A 16,619-nucleotide genomic window follows, 5' to 3' on the forward strand; every position below is an offset into this window, starting at 1 on the left:
CCGCGGCGTCTTTTTCGGCAGGCCAAGCGCGCTCATGCCCTTCTCTCTCCGTCTCTGCAAAGGCTCTGCCGTTTGTTCGCCGTCTCCGAGCTGCTTGGAGCGAAGAGGGCGGTCTAGGCTGGGCGTCCGCCTGCTGAGCTGCCTCAGGGCGTGCACTCCTCGCCGTCTTCGAACGGCCCTTCCTCTGAAACGAAGCAGCGGCCGTCGTGCTCGGTTTCACTAGTAAGCGCCTGGGCCTCGGGCGACGTGTCTGGATAGCAACATCTGGATTTCCGGCGCGGCCTAATTTGCGTCGGGAACGGCGTGCTGACGAGCGCGGGTCGAGCGGAGACATCCGCATCCCTCGTCTCGTGCTGCCAGCTTGCCACTGCGTCTTATGCTAGATGTACACCGAACATGCCAAGGTCTCGCCTCTTTTGCACCGTAACCAGCCTCTTGTATGCAAGCAAAGAAAAAAAAAAAGTCCCGTGTCCCTCACAGGTAGCCTCCCTTCGCCAACCACGTCTCGACGTCCTTCGCATCCCTCTCAACCCACTTTGCCTTGGCCTTCACCGCGTCCATGCTCTGTGCCAAACTCTGATCGAAGCCCTTGGTCTTCCGAGCGCCAAAGAACTTCTTCACCTCTTCCGCCTGATCCTCGCGTGTGAAGCTGCTCGTGCAGATGCTCACCACGCTGCCCAGCATGCTCAGGCCTGGCGGCAGCTTCTTCTCCAGCTCGTCCCAGTTGTCCTTCATCCAGGACCAGAGGGCGACGATGCCGTCGCGGTGCGTGCGCAGACCACCGAGCGGCAGGTAGATATCTTGACCCTTGACGTGCTCCGACAGTGGGAGCGTGAGCGTCTTCTTGATGAGCTCGGAAGACTTGGCGCGGCCGAGAGCGCGCAGAGCGGTGTTGCGCTCGTCCGCGGTAGCGCCGTTCAAGTACGCGTCCAGAACAACGTCGTACTAAATGGTCTCGTCAGCAATCACTCCTCCGGCCTGTCTGACTCATAATGCACTTACCTCGGCCTCGCCACCGTACGCCAAGCAAATGGAGTATACGCTGCTCCTGATGTTGGGATGGATTGCCGTCTTGTCGCCTTGCTTGAACTTGTTCAACATCTCAAACGCAGCCGCCTTGATCTTCTCGTCACCTGCCAAGCCTGCCGAGCCAAACAGCAGCGACTTGAACTGCTGTTCGATATGGCCATCTGTGTCCTTGAATTCCCAGCCGAGCTCGTGCGCCTTGTCAGCGACCAGCTCAAGCTGCATCTTCTTGAGCGCAGCCTTGACCTTCTCGTCTTCGAAGACCCAGGCGCCTCGCAAAGCGCCGATGCGCGCCAGAAGTTCGTCCCAAACCACGAACTCGGTCTCGGTCTTGAAGCCTTTCAGCAGCGAGAGCAAACCGGACGTCTTCTGATAGCCGGATGCAGCCAGAGCGCCGGCGTCTGCAATCATGCCGGCGCGATCTTCCACGCTGAGAAGGCCTTGCTTGGCCGCCTCGCCAAGCTTCATCAAGCGCTCGGAAGTGTACGATGTCCGGTAGATGCCTGAGTGATCAGCGTTCAGCTTGAAAAAGTCCATGTCCTTGATCTTGAAGCTTTCTTCGCGTGTCGACAGAGTCAAGTCCTCGTCGATACCATCCCTAGTCCGTAGACTGAGGAACACAGGGTACAGAGTTTTGTCCTCCTCGGGCGTGACGTCTGCCGTGCGCAAAAAGCGGTTTTGCTTGACGTGGATCAAGCTCTTGGCCGCATCTTCGGTCACACTGACGACCGGATATCCCACGTTCTTGGTCCAGATCTCCATTATCTTCTTGACGTCCTTGCCGCTGGCATCTGCCAACGCGGCCCACAGGTCACTGGTCTGAGTGTTTCCATACGCGTGCTTCTTCAGATACCGTCGGATGCCCTCCATGAACGTCTGTTCACCTAGGTATTTTGAGACCATACGGAGGACACAAGAGCCTTTGGAGTAAGAGATGGCGTCAAAGATCTGATTGATCTCGTCCGCTCGCTTCACAGGCACTTCAATTGGATGACTGCTCCGGAGCGAATCCAGCGCGAGTGCGCTCTGTAGATTGTCCGTCACATAGCCCTGCCAGACCTTCCACTCTGGGTAGAAGGCATTGCATGAGTACCACGACATCCAAGTTGCAAAGCCCTCGTTCAACCACAAGCCCTCCCAGAAGTCCATCGTGACCAAGTTACCAAACCACTGGTGTGCGAGTTCGTGCTGGACGACTTCGGCAACCCGCTGCTTGGTGGATGCTCCGCTCGTCTTCTCGTCGAACAGCAGGTCTACGACACGGTAGGTGACGAGACCCCAGTTCTCCATGGCTCCAGCGCTGAAGTCAGGGATGGCTACCATGTCCATCTTAGGCAATGGGAACTGGCTGTCAAACTTCTCCTCGTAGAACTTGAGCGTCTTCGCCGCCAGGTCAAGCGAGAAGCGGCCGTGCTCGATGTCCTTGTCCGGAGTGGCGAAGACACGTACCGGTATCCTGAACTCGTTCGTCTCAATCACATTGAGCTCGCCGACGATGAATGCCAGCAGGTATGTCGACATGAGAGGCGTCTCGCGGAAAGTCACGGCCTTTTTCTTCCCACCGCCGTAGTACGCATCCACTTCCTTCTCCGACACAGCATCCATGTTGCTCAGACACGTCAGCTCTTTATCCGCAATCAGCGTGATCGTGAACTTCGCCTTCAGCGCTGGCTCGTCAAAGCACGGGAACGCCCGTCGCGCATCTGTGGGTTCCATCTGCGTGGTGGCCAGATACTTGGTCGTGGTGCCGTCCGCGCTCTTGTAAGACGAGCGATAAAAGCCCGCCATGTTGTCGTTCAGCGTACCGGTGAACTCGTGCACCAAGGTCGCCTTGCTGCCAGCTGGCAGCGTAGACTTCAACTCCACTTTCGTGGTTTGCGTGTCGGCATCGTACGTGAGTGAGGGAGCGGACTCGACGACGGTCCCGCCGCTAAGGACTTTGGTGGACTTGATGTCGATGTCGATTGTGTTGAGCGAGATCGACGTGCTGTCTTCTTTGACATCCAAGCTAGATATTTATCAACCCCGCTGTCAATCTCTGCGCTATTTCGCAACATACTCGATTTCGACGGTGCCCTTGTACTCGAAGGATTCGAGATTTGGCTCCAGCGTCAGCCGATAGTGAAGAGGCTTCACGTTGGTCGGCAGCACTTCGCGACCTTTGGTCACATCGACTGCAGATTCCGCAACATCTGCTCCAAGCGAATGTCGGCACATGTTGTGTCGTTGATAACTGCAAGATCTGAGCTGTGTGCGCGGAGTGAGTTTTAGGTTTCGAAGGCCACGGAGCGGCTGGCTAGAGTCCGAAGGTGAAGTTCGTGCGAGAGCAGAGGATTTCGGAGAGAATTCAGGCAGCACGGGTTGGCTGCTAAGTGGGCGAAGTGAGTGCAGCTGTTTGCTACGGACAGAGGCTATGCAGGTCGCGGAAGTGTGGGTGGCGGTCAGGTTATAGCATGTTAAGCTTCGTCCTACAGCTCCGGACCTTGCGATCCGAGTGTGGAAGGCAACGAGCGACGTAAGATGCACCATCTACCCCCTTCAATTGCCAGATCTAATACCCAGCGACAAATCAAAAGGCTGAAATGAGCGAAACAAACAAAGACGGTGATGAACAGACAATCTCTCACTGCGAAGGCAAGGCCCGAGCCCGGCGCATTCCGAATCGGGTAACTGAGGCCTTAAGGCGTCGACGGCCTCAGCTGGTAAAGCCACCGAGCGACAACAAGCATTCACGACACAAAACCGCAGCGGCTTGCTCACGAGAACAGCAACGTCCTAATGAGGCACGTTCACCCCATCAATGAACGAGAACTCCAATGCTTCGTGAAAGGGCATTCTCTAATTACGGCCCAAGCAGTCAATTCAGGCTTAGCTAAACCTAAATTCGATGACATGCGAATTAACCCGAACATCCACCTTTAAGAAGTCCTTAGCCTAGTGTCGTGTGCGCATGGTGGTGATTCTGCGGATCAAGGATTTGGGAGCCGAATGAGTCCTAATATTGCACATGTGATACAACCAAGCTTAGATTCGCGCATTTTGATCAGCGACAAATACCTTAAGTTACAGGGTCCTACAGAATATGTCTGTTTTCTTAACGCGCAGGTGGCCGTATGCCAAATTAGACTACCGCAGTTACTAGAGACTATACTGCATTCTGACATGCCACTGCCGGCTTTGTGCACCTATGACTCCAAGCGACAACGAATCAATATCGTAGCTTAGCACACGAAATCAAAGCCGAGTGAAGAGGGGTCTCTCCAATCTCAACTTCGTCACTTCTTTCATCCAAGTGTAGGCAGTGGCTAGGACGTAGCCAGGGACGCTGAAAATTTCTAGTTTTGTATGCATATTCGGAGATCTGGACAACTTGAAAATGTTATCTAACACACGGTAGTGTTTCACTAGGTGAATTAAAGCCTGAGTTCTCGTCACCTCAATTCGAACACCCGAATTGATGTAGCAGTCGTTGAATTGAGGAGTCCAAACGCTTTATTAGGTGTGATTATTCCTTGCATACACAGACAACAACAACAACAACAAAAAAAAAAAAAAAAAAAAAAAAAGCCGGGTTAAAGGGCAAATGTCACTGACAGCCCTGAGGAATCCATCGAAGCCGAACTTCGCTTGGGTGTTTCATTTGCAATGACAGCTTAAAGAACGAATCTCTCATGAGACTTTCAAGGAAGCGCGCGTTTTCTCTCGGGTTAACTCCAGCCGCAATTGACTCGCACTTGGCTGCATAGAAGAGAGTCGCAAACGTGGCCACGAATTCGACCTGGGCCATCTTAATACCGGGACATATCCGGGGTCCGCCAGACCATGGAATGAAGGTGCCCTTCTCCGGAGTGATTAAGTCGCCAGAGGAATCTATCCATCGCGAGGGCTTGAAGGCTTCTGAATCGGCACCCCAGATTGATGAATCACGATGTATAGCTGCTTGGTTGACAAATACATCCATACCATTCGCGAGACGATGAGACCCGCTTTCGTCCGTGACAAGCTGCTCATGGTTCGTGCAGCGGTATGAATGTAGCACCGGAGTAAAGAGACGAAGAGTTTCAAACTGCAAGTTAGGGTTAAATACCTCAAAAAGCTGTATCACTGGACAGAGTGGGCTTACCATTACGGCCAAAGTTCTCTTACATCTTGGGAATATGTCTTCATATACCCAAGATGACGGATCACTGTCTAGACCATGGTAGTCCTCCCTCATCCAGTCTTGCCATTCGGGATAAGCAGCTAGCAGCGTCACACCATATCCCATCGTGTTTGCAGTTGTATCAAAGCCAGCGGCAGAGAAGAGAAACAGATTCCCATGGATCTCCTCCTCAGTGAGCGTGAGACCAGATTTACTGGCTTTAGAATGATCCGACAACTGCACCATCTGACTAAGTAGGTTATTCCGTGGAACTTGATCTACCTCCGCAACCCTGCGTTCATTCTCGAGAAGCTCGCTGGTCAGTTTCGGCAACATCTTCAATCCCCTACCAAGCAACCTTAGCGCAGTGGGTAAAAACCATAGATCCATGAGTATTGGCGGGATAAAAGCCGCGGGTAGGAGCATGGATGTCACAAGTGAGATGCTTTTGAAGTATGTAAGCTCTTGATGTATGTCGCTTGTGTCAACCGGCTCGTCCGGCGTCCATTCCTGATTCTGGCCGTAGCTGGAGCGGCCTAGAACGTTGATTGCGATGTTGCGGAGTCCATCGATGGTCTTATTTCCTGAGTTCCTGACTAGGTAGTCCGACATCTTAGCTGCTTGGTGGCAGCTTTCGTCCCACACCGACTTGCTGATACGTTCGTTGAGATTTGGAGCGATAACACGACGCTGTCGTTGCCAGTCTTCTCCGTTGGCCGCCAAGAGCGTAGGCCCGAGGAAATTGATGATACGTCCTACCAGCTCCGGCTGCTGAAATTCTTTTCTTCTATGAAGAACTACGTTTGCTACGGAGGGCTCCGCGATCCTGATTTCGTCAACCTTCAGTTTAGTAACATTCATGTGACAAATACGGACCAGAGCGAGCACTCGTCTGGAGTAACCGCGACAAATACCTTTCCCAGCCGTCTATGCATCTTCGCACCCGCATGAAATTCCCATCCGGCGCAGAACACCACCAATCGATCGTATATCCATTCTGGCAGGTACCGTTCCATGTGAGGACGGAACATTGGCCCAAGCATCATCCACGGAATGGAGTGCGATAGAACTGGCGATACCCACACTGGATACCCCGTGCGAACTCCTGAAATGTAATTTCTAATAAAGCTTGCCGTCTTTGTGAGGCCGTAGACGAACAAGATTGACAGGAGGACAAAGGAAACAGAAGTGTCCATGGCGTTGTTGAGGATAAGAGACGAATCCCGTGCAGCAAAACCCGGTTTTCTTCAACTACCCAGCTTGTAGCCGTGGAGATCTTCCCTTTATCTTCTCCAGAAGGGTTTCAATTCGCCGAAGATGTCCTTGTGATGACAACCTAAGGTCCGCGATCTTCGCAAATGAACCAGGACTACGCAGGATTACGCCAAGACTTCATGCTGACTGCAGCTCGCGCTACTGATTGAACGATGGCAGGGCTGATTGCAAAAGCGGCAACATCCTATTCTCTAATCTAGCTAGCACAACTTTTAGCATGTTAGTGGTATCATAAAAGGCTAGATTAAGATATTATTTGAGCAAAAACATAAAAATATTCAAAGGCGGAAGGAAGATTCTATTGACCATTGGCATTGTTTTCTGGTCTGAAAATGCAAAAGCGAACGGGTTTGGGGAACTCGGTCGTCTAAATCTATCATGGCATCTTCAAGTGCTCTTTTACTGCATTTTGCGTTTCCTCGCCCACACCGGCATGGCTAAGGTACTGCGAGACGCCCCCGTACTCCTCTTGTATGTGTCTGTCGATCGCAGCCACAAACTCCGGATCGCAGTCCGCGAAACTCTCTGGCAAGCCAATGGAAGCGATTTCTCTCAAGCGCTCCTCCCTCTCCGAGTCGAGCTGGCCCTGAGTGGCCATATAGTCATACTGTGCAGCCGGCAGAGGGACGCCCAGCAAGAGAAGCGTCAAGAGCACGGTCAAGCCTGTCCGATCCTTGCCCTGCGTGCAGTGCACGAGAACGGGGAAGTTGTCGCGGTTGGCCAGGACGTCGAAGAACTCTCGCACTTCCGCGGTGCACGCGTCGACGGAGTCGATGCCGAGACCGATCAGTCCCTTGTCGCGCATCACGTTCTCGCCGATGATCCTGATCGCATCGATGCGGTACCCTGTCGCCATGAGGCCGATCAGCTTGATGAACTGCCACCAGGTGAGCTTGCTGAGCAGCATGTTTGAATACGCCTTTCCGTTGAAGTTGATGCTGCGGTAATTTATCCCGGGTATCTGAAGAGGCTCTAGCGCCGCTTGATCAGATAATGGTGCTGCTTCTGGCGAAGCAGAAGCAGCAGCAGCAGCGGCGGCGGCAGCGGCGAGCTTGGCATCGCGCTTCTTCGCTTGCTCAATGTGCTCAGTTCCGTCAGTAAGTCAGCATTTGCCTATTCTCACATCGACAACGCTTATAGGTTCCTACTCGGTACGCAGATCAACTATCGTCTTGATTTTGAACTCGTGGATGAGCCGATCTCTGTCTTCCTTGGACGCCTCATCTAATCGTCCCGTCAGCGTCTAGCACCTGTGAAGGAGCATCTGCAATTTTGATGCACTTATAAGGAAGAGAAAGAAGAACGAACCAGGACGAGCCGAACGGTATAGCATCTCTTCACGCAGCAGCCTTTCCTCCTTCGTCAGCCGGTTGTGTCGCTCATGATCGGAGCGTCGTACCGCGTGCCGCAGAAGCTATTGATCGTCTTGCCTACATCTCGAAAGTTCAGGATCGAGGCCGGCGGAGAAGACATTGCATTCGAGCGTCGGCGTAGATGATCTTTGTTTAGATGGCTCGACTGTCCCTGGGGTCCTGCCGTTGTGTTAAAAAAACAGCCGATGACCTCACAAATCCCTGATCGCTCCGCCCTGCGAAGCGCGTCTCGGGCTTCTCGGCTGCGCAAGCCTGAACATCGCGTTTACGTTTAGCAGAGCAACCAAAAAATGGAAATGCATGCTCCAGGCAAAGAAGTACGCTTGCCGGAACAACGCGTCATAATTTGTGCGCCGAGTGCCCAAGCACAAAGCAGGTCACCGCGGGTGATGGTGTTCTCAAGACTGGCCGTCCATGTACGCCTCGTGGAGAGTTGTTTCTAATCTTATCATGGAGGAAAATATACATAACGGTTTATGGCCCTCTCAGGTGCTCTCTTGCCCTGCTTCAGGTCTGTTCACTTCGAGCCGCTGCGATTCACTGCCATTGGGACGGTCGAGAGACGTGTCAATCGTCAATCGTCAATCTCCCTGCATGGAGGCATTCATTCAAGCTGCCTCAACTCCAGGGGTGAATACGGCTATTAAGTTACGTCCTTGAAGAACATAACATGATGGTACTACGCATGGTGTTCGCACAGCTTAGCGGGTCCAGTACATGGATCGTGTTCTTCTATCTCGTCAAACACATGATGGGTTGGCAAGCCATTTTTGAATGCCAACGCAACAGACCGCAGTCAATCGAGACCATCTCACATTCGAAGCTCGAAGCTCCGCGCTGGCGTTTGGCCATGTTCAGCAGGGGTTGCTTTCAGGCACGTAGGCACAGCTTCCGGGTCCGACAGACTCACGTCTGCCGGCGCAGTCGTCGTGAAGCTGCCGCACAGACGGACAGACTACAACGCTCCGGGCGTGACTTCGTGTGCGCAAGCCGAACATGTCACGCTCAGGGAGCCAAAGCGTGCGTTCGTGGAGAAACCCAAAATACATATGTTAGAGACGCATCAGCGGCTAGACAGACCTATTCGAGTACGGGAATGCCATTTGGCTGACCTCTGGGCTAACATGCATCGTAACTTTCGCACAAGGTACACTTTTTGTGTTTCCGCTACGCAGTCTAAGCATATTCAAGAGCACGACGGTGCTGAATACAAAAGGATGAACCCTGCGCGAAAAAAAAAGGGCTTTTTCAGCCAGCGAAGAGAAGCCGATTTCTCCCTTCTTTTCTTCGCATGGTTGAAAACGATCCTTTGACGCTCGAAATTCCCTAGGGCGCAGCAACGCGGTTTCCTGGCTGGATCATACGAGCTCGACTTGTAACATTTCGCACTAGACACGTTTGTGCACTGTTAGCAGGCTTACACTGTCGTCTTCAGAACAGTCTTTCTCTATTATAAGTGTGAAAGAGTTTGGTCGAGATGCCAAAATCAAGAATCAAAATACCTTCGCCCTCGACAGCCGCATCAGGATGCTCAGCGAATTGCAAGGTACAAGTCAACAATAAGCTTCATTGGTCATCGGGACGTGCATCTCGTTGGACGACAGGACATTCTGGCAGGTCCTTGGTATGTCAACGTCGTGTGGCCAGGGAGGGCTATACAAAGAAACAGCGACAGTCACACTCCTCAATAGACAGTAGCACAATGTCTCAAAGAGGAGTTTACTCCGACTACGTCGGATCTCGCGGGGAACAGAGACGGGTCCCCAACGCTGGCATCGCCAAAATCGTCGATCTTCCCAACGCTGGCGGGGAAAAAAAAGCAGGGCAGGCGGGGGAATTTCTGGCCAGCAGAATCTCCCATGGCCGGCTCGACGAGTAGACGAGGCGATTTCCAGACTTCCGCATGCCGTACTTCTGACCTCATCATTCCAAAGACATTCTCGAACCTATATTTTTTTTGGCTGGAACACACCACGCGCAAGGGTAGGCAGGTCACGGTACCAGGCCTACCATGGGACCGGCGATGATGTCTTCGAGCGCTTGGACGGGAGCTTAAAGTTAGCATGGCACTGCCCAATCGGGTAAGTCGGGTGGGTCGGTGGTTCACTTGCTGGGCGAAGCCCCTGCAGCGTGCGCGCGTTGTTTGGCTGCTCGAAGCTGCGATAGGGCGTTCTGTTTTGGTTGTGCTGTACCTCTGTACTCCGTACAGTCGTACGCACGACGAGGAAGTGCGCGTGTGAGGGTGGTCAGATCTGCTCGATGGGGCCATGTCCATCGACGCCACGCAGACCCCGCCATCTGTAGCTTCTGGAGGAGGGGGACAACGAACCAGGAGGAAAGCAAAAAGGGAACTAGCGGAGGATTCTTATCGCGCTGACGGGCTGGTGCATTATTGTTGGGATACGCAAAGTTACGGGACGCTCGCGTCTAGGCCGGACTCGTGATGAATGAAGTGAAAAGGCGGCGTGATACGCTTAAGTATATCAAAACTGGCCGCCTGTATTGTGGCCCTATCACAGTATGTTTTCTCTGGCCGATGATGTGGAGGAGATAAACGGATGCCGACACACTTTGATTGCAGATGATGATGCTTGTACGTTACACGCGCACGCACTGGCGCTGACAAACGGGGCGCGGGGGGGGGGGGGGGGGGGGGGTTGGAGAGAGCCGCGGGTTGAGAAGAGCGAGTGAGGGAGAAGGGGGATCATTGGGGAGCGCTGCTTGATCGTGCCGTAGCGAGCGAGGCCGTGGGCTTGGGGCGTCAGATGGTACAGGATCAAGCGACACAGGGAGGCCGACGGCGGGGACAGAGAGGGGGCGAGGCACAGCGCTGAGCGAGGGGGGCACCCAGCAGATGGCAGCAGGTGCGGGCGGGCACTCGAGCCTGGGCGATAGACAGAAGCCAGCGGGCAGCGTCGCGCGTACACGCACGTACAATAAACGTACGTCAGAGGCAGTGGAAAGAGACGCACACACGCGCGTGACGCTGGGGATGTGTACCCGGATGGAACGTGATCACGCACTGGACGAGTGTCGACAGCAAAGCCAGGGTCACCAGCGCAACAAGCTGCGAGCAAGCTGGAGCGCCGGTGACGTGCGTGTGCAATCACCTGCGGGGACGATCGGGATCGCGGTGACGGTTGGAAGCGGCCGAGGCCCTTGCCGGTGGAGAGATGATAAGGTCGTGGTTGTTGCGGGTTGCCACCAGTCAGTGCGGCATGAGAAGTTCGAGCAAGCTATCCCTCAGTCACTCCCTCGCTGACAAAACACTCGACTCAGCCGGCCTATCGAGCGTCGCGGAGCATCGCGCGCGCATCGCAAGGGAAGCAGCCAGCAAGCGACGTGATGGCTTTCACCGCTGCTGCTGCTGCTGCTGCTCGAGGGCGCGGTGACTGCCTGCCGCTGTTCAGTACCGTAACGTAAGTTTCGGTGCCTTGCTGTACGGTAACTGGTAACGTGGCCCGCCCATGACACGGTATGAAAAGGGACAGCGAGTGCGAGCGCGTGTGTCTACGTGTGTACGGAGAACGAGGGTGCGTGCCGACGCTGGGCTGGGTCATGCAGCGCCGTGCGTGATCGCCGGCTGCGCATCGCTCGTCGGCGTCAGTCCCGCGTTCTCGTCACCTCTGGCCTCGATGCGCGGCCAGGTCGTGCGCCGGGCAGGAGCATCCAGCAGTGCCTGGAAGCAGCGAAACGAACCGTACGGTAATGATAACAATGGCAGCGCCGCCGTCCATGATCATCCCTTGTTACTTTCCCCGTGCCCGTCTGTGTGCGCCGCCCGTCCTACCTTGAGCGCCTCGCCTCTGCCTTGCCTCGCCCTGTCTGGCCTCGCCCTTTGCCCTGCTGTTGCTGGCTGCAGCTGCTACTGCATCTGCTTGCTGGAGCTTGCTGGCGCTGCCGTGCTGCTGCTGGTGCTTGCTGGCGCACGTCAACACCCCGATCCCCTGGACGAACAAAACCAACCTCCATTCCCCTACCTGACTCTCGATCCTGTCCAAACCAAACCGTCGTGCTTTGCTCGCCGCCTGCTTTTCTCCTTCGTCCATCAGACGTGGCCGCCTTTCGACCTTGTCCGCAACTCCGTCGCCGGCTGTGCTTCACCGCACACCTCTCGTCTGGTCTCTAATTTTCTCTCTGCTGCGGGCCAGAACATTATTGATACCCGCCCGTACGTTATGCTGTATTAGTCTGCCATCATCCAACAGGATCACGCAATACATTCGCTGTCTCGCGCGCCAAAGTCGTGACCCACCAACGTTTGTCCTGCCCCTCAGGAGAAGTCTCCCATCCGGATTTTTCTACGCTTTCGACAGTAGTAAAGTCACCAATCGAAACGACGAAAGAGGAAGAGGAGGAAAGGTATCGGAGGCCCGTCTCGATCCTATCAGTCGTGCACCGCGGTACGCCATACCTGTCAGAGCACGCAGCCCACCCGAACCCTTGACTCACGAGTCCCCCCCCCCCCCCATCTTCGAACCTCGACCCAACCCTTTGAGAGAGTCTCCCCCACAACGCGCCCGTCTGTCCTCTCCCTTTAAGAACAAGTGTAGCACAGGCAGAGGAGGAGTGCAAATGTACAATCACGTCACTGCGACTCTCTATCCTCAGCTTCGCTGGTAAACGGCCTCGGCGCCACCGTTCGCCCTTGGACTTTCGACACCCCACATTCACCCCACGAAGTGCGAGAGCTACGCTCGTGCTGGTCGAGACGAAGAGGCATCATGGAGCGCCCACCGCCGTCGCAGAGAAGGCTGGCGCCACCCGCCGAGCCTAGCGTCATCGTGGGTGACTTCCAGAGGCTGGAGGAGATCGGGAAGGGCAGCTTCGCGACCGTGTTTAGGGGCAAGCATCTGGTGCGTTTTCGTGGACCGCTCTGCGTCCTGCTTCAACCCCCCTCAAATGAGAATGTCTTGCAGAGCGCTCGCTAACCGTGATGGCTGCAGAAAACGGGCGCCATCATCGCCATCAAGTCGGTCAACGTCAAGAAGCTCACCAAGAAGCTGCAGGACAACCTCGAGGCCGAAGTCCGCATTCTGCGCGACCTGCATCACCCGCACATCGTCAGCCTGTTTGACTGCAAGCGCACCGCGGACAAGGTGCATCTGTGCATGGAGTACTGCGAGATGGGCGACCTGTCCACCTTCATCAAGAGGAGGAACCAGCTGGCGGAGCAGGAGATCACCAGGGACATGATCAAGAAGTACCCTCTGCCTCAGGTCGGCGGTCTGAACGAGGTCATCGTCCGCCACTTCGTCAAGCAGATAGCCAGCGCGCTGTCCTTCATGCGAGAGAAGGCCCTGCTGCATCGCGACATCAAGCCGCAGAACCTGCTGCTCGTCCCGCCACGCGCCTGGTACCAGAGTCAGAGCGGGTCGCGACCTCCCGTCATGACGGATCCAAGGATCGACATTCCCGCCGCCGGCGTCGCCTCTTTGCCCATCCTCAAGATCGCCGACTTTGGCTTCGCCCGCTTCCTGCCCAGCCTGGAGCTTGCCGAGACGTTGTGCGGGTCCCCGCTGTACATGGCCCCAGAGATTCTGCGCTACGAAAAGTACGACGCGAAGGCGGACCTGTGGTCCGTGGGCACAGTCCTGCACGAGATGATGGTCGGCAAGCCGCCGTTCAGGGCCAACAACCACGTTGAGCTGCTGCGCAAGATCGAGAAGAACGAGGACGTGATCCGCTTCCCCACAGGCCTGGTAATCACCCCCGCCATGAAGAATCTGATCCGCGTGCTTCTCAAGAGGATCCCCACCGAGCGCGTCAGCTACGAGACCTTCTTCAACGACCCCGTCGTCACCGAGCAGATTCCCGGCCTCGTCGGCGAAGACAGGCCGCAGGCGCAATTCACGCAGAATCTGGCCAATCGCATCTCGCGAACCCGGCCGAGCCTGGACTCGCTGTCGAACAGCCCCCGCGAGTCCGAGGTCGAGGCCGGCCCCAGCGCCCGGTCGCCAAGCGCCTCAGTGAAGTCGCCTACGGTGGCGGGGCCGAGCGCGCACAGGCAATCGCGCGTTCCTCTCGACGAGCGTAGGGAAAGCGCCACTCGGGCGTCTCCCAAACCCCTCGCGCCCGAGGCCAGAGCCGAGCCGGCGGAGGCGTCCCAGGCGTCCCCCATCGAGAGGAGGCCGAGTCTGAAGAGCCACGCGACGGCTCCGGCGACAGAAAAGCCCGTTTCCGCCGCAGCCATGACGATGGAGAGGAGGAACAGCCGTGCGACAAACTCACCGGGCGGCTCGGTGCTGAAGGATCACCTCGACCGCGAGCGAGGGAAGACGGACGACAAGGCGCTGCGTGACGCCAGAGAAAAGACGGCACAGGACATCGCATTTGAACGCGAATACGTGGTCGTGGAGAAACGGCACGTTGAAGTCAACGCGTTCGCGGACGAGCTGGCCCACAGTCCTCAGGTCGGTGCTCAAGGCGGTGCTATGGTGCGAAGGGCTACGACCTCGGGAGTGCCTTACTCGAGCACGGCACCCTCGTCGACTGGCGTCAGGGCCATGCAGCAGGTCTCGCGACAGATGCCCCTGCACCAGCGTACAGGCTCGTACGAGCGCCGGTACGGCAAGTCGCCCACCTCCGCGACGTCAGCCATCTCCAAGGCGCTGAACATGGCCAGTTTCAGACTGTTCAGCATGGGATTATCGCCTCCCTCTGGAAAGGGCCCTTCGCCGCCACAGTACTCGGCATTCCCGGCCTATCCGACGGGCAGCAGCATGCTCCTCATCGGCGACGGAGCCACCAGAGCCGTGGACTCGCGCGACGACGACTTTCGCGTAGCACACCAGATTGAGGACCTGGCGCACAGGAGCGACGTGATCTGGGGCTTCGCCGACATCAAGTTCCAGCAGCTCGTGCCCAGCCGCCCGATCAGCTCGCACGGCGTCGGCATCGGAGGCATGCGACGCGCCATGGACGAGGCCGCCAAGAATGGAGCGGACGAAGAGTCCGAGCTTCCCGTCGACCACGTCGTTGTCATCGCTGAGGAGTCGCTCGTCCTTTTTGTCAAGGTGCTCGCCGTGCTTAAGAAGATCATGGACATTTCGGCCGCGTGGTTCCACAACTCTCGCGGTGAGTTGCTGCACGCCAACCCGTCCGACGTGCCACGCTCAGCGCCTACGCGTGGTGGCATGATGGCCGCCGCGCCAAGGATCAACAGCGTCGTCCAATGGGCTCGGACGCGATTCAACGACGCGCTGGAGAAGAGCGACTTTGTCGCACGCAAGCTCACAGATGCGCAGAAGCGTCTTCCGCTGGACCACCCGCATCACCCGAACAACAAGTACTCGTCCTCGTCTGCCTACTCCGCAACAAGCGTAGGCACGTCGTCCGACCATGTCATCCTGACCTCCGGCATCACGGCCGAGAAACTCATGTACGATCGCGCCCTGGAGATGAGTCGCGGGGCGGCCGTATGCGAGCTTACCAACGAAGACCTGGAGAACGGTGTCCTCAGCTACAGGACTGCAATTTATATGCTTGAGGCTATCCTTGACTCGGATGACTGGCGCACGAGCAGGAAGAGCGTGGGCGCTGCCAAGGGCGAAGGCACGGAGGATGAGCCGATTGATGGGCTTGAGGCGGAAGATCGCGCTACCGTGCAGAAATGTATGTCAAAGCCAGTCCTCTTTCCATTAGTTGTCATTTGTTCATCTTGCCTTCCCCCCCCCCCCCCCCCCCCCCCCCCTTTTTTTTTTTTTTTCTTGACGGCTATTTCCTGTCGTTCGCGACCAAAAAGAATAAGTCAACAAGAAACAGGGCTGACTGTTTGCACAGTACTGGATAGCCTCAAGATCCGCCTCCGCGCCATCAAGAAGAAGATCGAGGCTCAAAAGGCGGCGCGACGCTCGTCCACGTCGGGAACGCCAACGATGCCGATGCGAGCGTCACCCTCGACGACGCCCCAGTACTCTCGCTCGCCGGCGAGGTAAATATTTTGAACGATAAACGACTAAGGTTTCTCCACTCCACTGCATCATCTTCCACCTTCCTACACATTTTCTATCACGCGACAGATTGCATGATGCACCACCCACCATGGAACATTCACAAGGCGCAGGGCACGGGAAACGGCGTTTTATTCACTGTTCTTTTTCTTGTTTACGTATTTGTGTCTTGTGTACTACAAACGATCCATTTCATCGCTCTGGAATGACTTTGGATGAAAAAAACTCTCGGCGTTGGGCAGAAGAACGGGACGCGAACGAATCATCATCCAGATACCAGAGACCTGCTGCTTCGACGTTATTTTTCAAAACTCCCCGCCCAACTTCCCCAGATCCGACTGTCCGGAAGAGCGTGCAGGATAATTACATGGGACGGAGGGGGAAGTCGAGGGAGGGTGAGTGCCACGAACGATTTGGGTTAAGTACTTGTTCATGATACCATCCGCGCCTGGGGGTTCAAACGGCGCAAACAGTCTGATACCGCACAGAGAGGCATTTGTCTGCATCATTTGGCATTTGAAAGGGCATCGGCGTTTTTATTTTTATTTTTGCTTTCTTTTCCTTCGCTCTGCCTCGCTCACTCACTCTCACACTCATTCGCGCTCTCTCCTTTTAAACCCTTTGAGTTCTTGATTGGGATTTTTTCTTGAAGATTTGCGGGAGGGCTGAGCGATCGTTTTGAGCCTTTGGCATGTGGGATTTTGGGAGGCAGGACAGAGCTCTCGACCAGCTTGGAGGGCAGCTGTCCGTGTTTGAATGTATCGGTGTGTTATTGCGGACAGACAGACAGACAAATAGTCCAATTCACAGGATTGACTCGTTAGACAACGAAAGAAGGTCCCGTCGCAGGGC

General features: G+C 55.6%; 4 protein-coding genes across 5 annotated transcripts; 1 reads left to right on the forward strand and 3 right to left on the reverse strand.

Annotated features, from left to right (window-relative positions):
* Positions 1-247: 247 nt before the first annotated feature.
* Positions 248-3,630, reverse strand: PV09_07224 (uncharacterized protein). The gene is made up of 3 exons (XM_016360964.1): positions 3,086-3,630; positions 1,003-3,034; positions 248-945 (listed from the first exon to the last, which is right to left on the reverse strand). Exons 1-3 carry the CDS (start codon positions 3,553-3,555, stop codon positions 475-477), a joined length of 2,973 nt encoding a protein of 990 aa, XP_016211336.1. The 5' UTR covers positions 3,556-3,630; the 3' UTR covers positions 248-474.
* A 982-nt stretch (positions 3,631-4,612) lies between these two features.
* PV09_07225 (uncharacterized protein) lies at positions 4,613-6,183 on the reverse strand (the record flags this gene model as incomplete). The annotated part of the gene is made up of 3 exons (XM_016360965.1): positions 4,613-5,092; positions 5,150-5,993; positions 6,044-6,183. The coding sequence occupies 3 exons, from the start codon at positions 6,181-6,183 to the stop codon at positions 4,613-4,615; spliced, it is 1,464 nt and encodes a 487-aa protein (XP_016211337.1).
* A 463-nt stretch (positions 6,184-6,646) lies between these two features.
* On the reverse strand, positions 6,647-7,971 carry PV09_07226. Of its 2 annotated transcripts, XM_016360967.1 has the most exons (3): positions 7,842-7,971; positions 7,751-7,791; positions 6,647-7,666 (listed from the first exon to the last, which is right to left on the reverse strand). In XM_016360967.1, exon 3 carries the CDS (start codon positions 7,347-7,349, stop codon positions 6,819-6,821), a length of 531 nt encoding a protein of 176 aa, XP_016211339.1. In that variant the 5' UTR covers positions 7,350-7,666; positions 7,751-7,791; positions 7,842-7,971; the 3' UTR covers positions 6,647-6,818. The 2 variants fall into 2 exon arrangements, with proteins under 2 accessions (XP_016211339.1, XP_016211338.1); XM_016360966.1 differs by having other exon boundaries at positions 7,751-7,971.
* Positions 7,972-12,287: 4,316 nt separating this feature from the next.
* Positions 12,288-16,595, forward strand: PV09_07227 (uncharacterized protein). Its single transcript, XM_016360968.1, has 3 exons — positions 12,288-12,671; positions 12,762-15,429; positions 15,598-16,595. Exons 1-3 carry the CDS (start codon positions 12,540-12,542, stop codon positions 15,750-15,752), a joined length of 2,955 nt encoding a protein of 984 aa, XP_016211340.1. The 5' UTR covers positions 12,288-12,539; the 3' UTR covers positions 15,753-16,595.
* The last annotated feature ends 24 nt before the right edge of the window (positions 16,596-16,619 follow it).

The sequence above is a fragment of the Verruconis gallopava genome, assembly GCF_000836295.1.
Source record: "Verruconis gallopava strain CBS 43764 unplaced genomic scaffold supercont1.27, whole genome shotgun sequence".
Taxonomy (NCBI): Eukaryota; Fungi; Ascomycota; class Dothideomycetes; order Venturiales; family Sympoventuriaceae; genus Verruconis; species Verruconis gallopava.

Excerpts from the sequence above, each read along its gene's own strand:
- PV09_07227 (XM_016360968.1), top strand. The coding sequence starts at position 12,540 with ATGGAGCGCCCACCGCCGTCGCAGAGAAGGCTGGCGCCACCCGCCGAG. Across the intron at positions 12,672-12,761 it reads TGTTTAGGGGCAAGCATCTG|AAAACGGGCGCCATCATCGC; the intron begins GTGCGTTTTCGT and ends TGATGGCTGCAG. Across the intron at positions 15,430-15,597 it reads TCGCGCTACCGTGCAGAAAT|TACTGGATAGCCTCAAGATC; the intron begins GTATGTCAAAGC and ends CTGTTTGCACAG.
- PV09_07226 (XM_016360967.1), bottom strand. The coding sequence starts at position 7,349 with ATGCTGCTCAGCAAGCTCACCTGGTGGCAGTTCATCAAGCTGATCGGC.
- PV09_07224 (XM_016360964.1), bottom strand. The coding sequence starts at position 3,555 with ATGGTGCATCTTACGTCGCTCGTTGCCTTCCACACTCGGATCGCAAGG. Across the intron at positions 3,035-3,085 it reads AAGGGCACCGTCGAAATCGA|CTTGGATGTCAAAGAAGACA; the intron begins GTATGTTGCGAA and ends ATAAATATCTAG. Across the intron at positions 946-1,002 it reads CGTACGGTGGCGAGGCCGAG|TACGACGTTGTTCTGGACGC; the intron begins GTAAGTGCATTA and ends GAGACCATTTAG.